The 5,369-nt window shown below is 44.6% G+C and overlaps 1 protein-coding gene across 1 annotated transcript; it reads right to left on the minus strand.

Annotated features, from left to right (window-relative positions):
• Positions 1-3,756: 3,756 nt before the first annotated feature.
• Pmar_PMAR011211 (conserved hypothetical protein) lies at positions 3,757-4,022 on the minus strand (the record flags this gene model as incomplete). The annotated part of the gene is made up of 2 exons (XM_002781205.1): positions 3,757-3,853; positions 3,899-4,022. Coding segments are annotated over 2 exons (221 nt in total), but the record flags the coding sequence as incomplete, so codon positions are not given.
• Positions 4,023-5,369: the final 1,347 nt, after the last annotated feature.

A 5,369-nucleotide genomic window follows, 5' to 3' on the forward strand; every position in this document is an offset into this window, starting at 1 on the left:
TCAGGATGTAACTTGAGAAAGTCAGTGAAGTGGCTGCAATGGAGTAGATGATGCGCTTTGTCAGCCGGTGAGAATCAAAATCAGGCAAAGGCTTGCACTGACAACGAATTTTCAATTATCTTCTTTGTTGAGTCGCAGTTAATAGCCTAAATGAGAAATACATGGTGTGGCATTGGTGTTAAGCGCAAGATGATTTTGCGATTACCGAATCAAAGTGGTGAGTTGCTTCTTCTAAGCAAGCTGGACCACATACCAGGCCAAAAAGCATCGTTGAGCAGAGTTCACAAACACGTGACCTAAGCCATCGCGATCTTGTCTTGCTGGTGGCATTGCACCTGGGTAATATAATGGCTTGTATACAACTGACTCGGGTTTATTCTTCCATTTCCATTCAGCTTCCCGCCTGAAAATGTTCAATTCTATTCTTTTCCGACGGAGTGTTAGATCTAGTTACTCGATTATGAGTTCTTTTTCATTAGTTTTCGATATAATCTTTGATTCTAATTCTGATCTTTTTCGTTTGGGTGTTTTCTTATCTTGATCGACTTCACTATTGTGTTTCGCTGTGTCCCGTAATGGAACCGCAACTCCAAAAGATATCGGTTAGTTTTTGTTTACATGTTTTCCTACAGCATGATTTAGATTTATCTCAACTACTTCATTACTAGTTGTTATTGGTTTAATTACTAGCTCACCACATGATCTTACCCAATCCATACCAAAAATTGGATCTATCTCCCTTTCACCAATTGAAATATAACACCACCCAAACTTAATGCTGGACCATTATTGAGTTTATACGCTTCACACTTCCTGGGGATACTACCGAGCATCAGCTTTCGGCTCACAGAGTGTACGTGTACTTGATAGCAATGACTTGCATCCGCTAACCCTTCACTTACTAGGCTTGCTGAGCATCCAGTATCAATCATCCCATACCTGATGATATCACTGCTCTCGGTTGATCTGAGTGTAACAGAGAGATGACGGCTCTCATTAGTATCTAGCATACTCACGATTACATTATTATTGCTGTCGCTACTACTGGGCTGACTGGGGCAATCCTAAGCTACATGGCCACGACCACTACAACAGGAACATCTCACATCTCAAGAGTTATCAGTCTTATAAATAGTTCTGTTCCGGAAACCAAAGCGACCTTTGCCCTTCCAAGTCCGGCCCTTTCCTTTGAAGCCCTTTCCTTTGCCTTTCCCCTTTCCTTTCCCTTTTGCAGAAGGGTAGGAAGGATAAGCTGAAACAGCAGCTATGGTTGCTGACTCATCAATCTTAACAGTCTTAGCCAATCTGACGCAGCCCTCTACAATATCACCACGAGACTCCCAAGGAGTCTTCCATTGACTCTTCAGGGCTGGCAACCCTGGAATATCACTCGGCAAACCTCCCCAGAACATAAGGCAAGCTGCTGAGTACATCCATGTTTGGTCGAGCTTGATATCCGATGGTCTCGATAATGATACCAAGCGCTGTAGCTCGGTAAGGAACTCAGCTAGAGATTCGTTAGGATGAAGCTTACGATTGATGAACTGATGCCAGCTCTTGGATAGATCCATACCATACCTATCTATCAGCACCATTCGGGCTTTACGTCGTAAAGTTTACGATAGAGTTTGTCATCCTCGACTACAGTAACGTGTGATGAGGGACAGACGTTGGCCTCGATTGTCGTATAAGCACCACCTTGGGGATTGAGGCGCAACAAGGCGAACTTCTTACCGGGAGGGACACGGTTACATAGCATACCCAAGGTTGAATCAAATCTGGTTAGCCAAGGCACAGGGTCTTCTTTGAGTGGGAAAGAAGTTCTTTTCCATTATGGGGAGAAGGCATTATAAAGAATGTTCTCAAAGTGTCACCTATAACCGATGTGATTGTTGATGATGGACTGGAAGTAGTAGTTGTAGTAGTAGTGAGGGCAGTAGTAGTCTTGGTCTGGCTACTTTCAGCAGCATTGTCTTTGGCAGGCTGTTCTTGACCGGTATTAGAGCACCTATACCATGGCAAACCAGTTCTTATAGTGGATCCTGCCTAGCGACATGTATGCAGACCCTGCCCGATAACACGCATCAGCTAGCCGGAAACGGTTGCGGAAACTTGAGTGGATCCAGCTATGCGGGTCCTACCCGATAACTCGCAACGATACCTGGCGGAACTAATAATTGGCGATCACCAGGGTGGTTCCAGCTTCAGTGACTGAAGTTCAGTCAACAGCGACGGATACGACTACGCTGGTGCTCACTAAGCCCCTCATTTACCCAGGGTATAATAATTCACTATCGATGCCAGGCCCGTCTTCCACTCAAAAAGACTTGAAACGAAGGTAGCCTGTTTTCTGATAGAAAACATTTTACGGTGACGATGGTTCACTGCCCGAATCGATGCCAGATCCGCTGAACATTGTCCAGTAGACAGAGCCGGAATCACAGCATCTAGGATGGAAGCCAATCGCCGATGAAGAGCCCCGACCACACATTCGAAACACGTCTATGAACGAGGCCCCTTATAAGAGAAGTACTAGACAAACTAAAAAACGCACGAGACTATTCATGGTCTAGAAGTACATGTAGTTGCAAGTGGTTCAGTGCCATCGAAATAGTATACCATAAATTATGATTCATAATATAAGGCGAGTGAGGATATAGGTTGCGCTGTCCCCTCTGAGACTGTGCGATCTATCGCCGGGGCTAACGCGTATTGCAGCGCATCGCGCGATTAGACAACGTTGTTGCTACAAGTTGTAAGACTTCAGAGCGGTTCACGCATTCATGGTCCAGCCCACATTACTATATTATAGTAACTATAACTGTTACGCTGGCGCAATTCTCAGAGAATCATTATCTGATTGTGCTAAGAATATCAGTAAACCTCGCTGATATCGGCGCTACCCCAGGCGTAACGCGAATCAGTGTCCGGCTCACGTTTCGCACGGTTTATGTGTGCAGAAGAGACAGCCCGGTGTCAGTTGTGATTCCAGTTCTTTCCGCGATACAGTGTGATTTTCTATTTCCCCATACCGACTTACCTCCATCCATCGATCTGCGGCTTTGAGCAGAATGTTACAGCATGAGACCATGATGTAACAGAGACTTATTGAAAAACCTCAGGCATGTGGAAAATACACTTCAATTCTTTGTTTGATACATATCCAACACCGATCATCCATACTTGATACTTTATTATCATCCGTTATAGCTCACTCACGAATCCGCATAACTATGTCTAACTCCTTATAAGCCATGAATTAGTTTGTTCGACTCCGAACAACACCCTGACGAACGAATTGCCTATAACAGGAAGCTTCCACAGACGAGTTCAAGCATAAAAACTTGTTTCCTGGTATAGCGATGGATTCCTTCCTGTGAAAAGTATCTCAGAGGAACTTGGTATAGCAAGCATGTTTCATGCCAACAAGCTCCATCCACTGCAAGAAATGTTCACTAAATTAACAACTATAACCTGAGATAATCCCATCATGCGTGAAAGCTCATCGTTACTTGAGGCTCGTTCAGTTACTGAACACCGTCCGAAAATATTTTCCATATCGAAACTCTTTTCAGAGCAACCCAATCCAATTGGGGCCCAACTGTTGGGCCAACCATCGCCATTTCTTTCACGAACATTAACATCCCGAATTCCTCCTGCCAGCCCTCATTGGTATACGAAGACTCCAACAGGCGGGAACGAATCGTCTAACATAACTCGATCGGGAATCTCATCGGTCACTAAAAACTCACTCGCAATGGACGTTGGCCAAACGAAGCATCCGTCGGCTCGCTCGAGCGCTGTCCGTTCCATGATGACTATCAGAAGCGTAATACACACACGTGATACCCGCCTGAATCGATAAGGTTGTGGCGCGTGAAGCAACCACACAACAAACCTGCAGAATTAATTTGGTGCATTCGTGACAGGGGAAAAGAGTGGTATATATCGCACAGTCTCGAATATCGTGTTGGTTTTTATTCATTATTGCGTTCATCTCGGCGTGGCAGACGAACCAGTACCTACCCAGAACAGTGGCACTTACGAGATCCTCGGTTCGATTTCAAACGAACAATATCATTACTGCATTTCAATGGTCGTGAAAGGGCATTATAAGTGTGGAACGCATAATCGCTTCCGCAATTCATTATCACACGTGAAGTGATATGGTACCATAGTTCGGAATATATTTCGGATCTTCTCGGCTGAACTCCACAACATTCTGAAAATCGCTAAAGGAGTGAATGTAAAAGCGTACGAAAACCACTAAAACATTTCTCATGCTGCATACTTGATACTTGATGGTTTCCTATCCTGATTCTGAGTTCTGCGATCTTTTTAATTCTACACAGCGACTCCCAGTTGAATTGCCACCATGGGAATCGCGAACTGTGGGAATTTCCCACAGTTTTCTATCAGTATATTCGGATTTCAAGCCAAGCTTGGCCCCCACGAAACTATTCTCCGTCGTTGACACAAAATGCCGCCCAAATTACCATCGGAGCAGAGTTACAACGTCTTATACGAAATACACTATGAGTAATCGGCGATTACTAATCGCCGGGGTATTATTATCATAATCCCCTTCAATCGAGAACTCGGGAGTAGCCACGTCCACAGTCCCTCAGGAAGCACACCAATGATGCAATATACCAAGGAGTCCTCGGCAACTTGCCGACGGCAAGGACAGGCTAATTCTGATAGCATATACATGCATGCCCTCTAGCAGCGCTAGGATATACGTTCAGTTCTCTCGGCTGAACTCGTATCCCTAGTCTCGCTATACATAGCGAGAATTCAGACACGACTCAAGATAAAATTCCCTTATTGTCATCAACACGCGTAGCTGACCATGTGCACATCTTTCAACACTGCTCAACCCCTGCGTCCCCATACTTCGAATCGATCGGCTTATCCCCCTTCTTTCCCCAGTTCAACAAAGCATCGTTATCGATCTCACCCATCGATGGGAAGCCATTGTACCTGACGACACTCTTCATGTCTCTATAATCACTTAGAGAAGAGAAAACTAAGAAGCTGACTCGAAAGTTCATGACAATCATCAGCTATTCCTACCAAGGCTCTGCTGAACTAAGATCGATCAAGTTTACATTGAAACAAGATGAAGTATAAAGTTGAATCATCAGGACAAGTGTCGAAGGAAAATTTGCACGAAGTCGACTACGTCTGTTGGTAACAATATAAGGATTCTGAAGAGAATTTGAGAAATTCTTAGAGGAAACCTGTGGGAGGCACCTGTGTCACTAACTCCTTACTACTCCTTACTAAAACATGACACCAATACCATCACCACAACTGAATGGAGGGGCATCGGAACCTCCTCATGCGGGAACAAGTCGTGAAATTCC

Source organism: Perkinsus marinus, assembly GCF_000006405.1.
Source record: "Perkinsus marinus ATCC 50983 genomic scaffold scf_1104296943384, whole genome shotgun sequence".
NCBI lineage: Eukaryota > Perkinsozoa > Perkinsida > Perkinsidae > Perkinsus > Perkinsus marinus.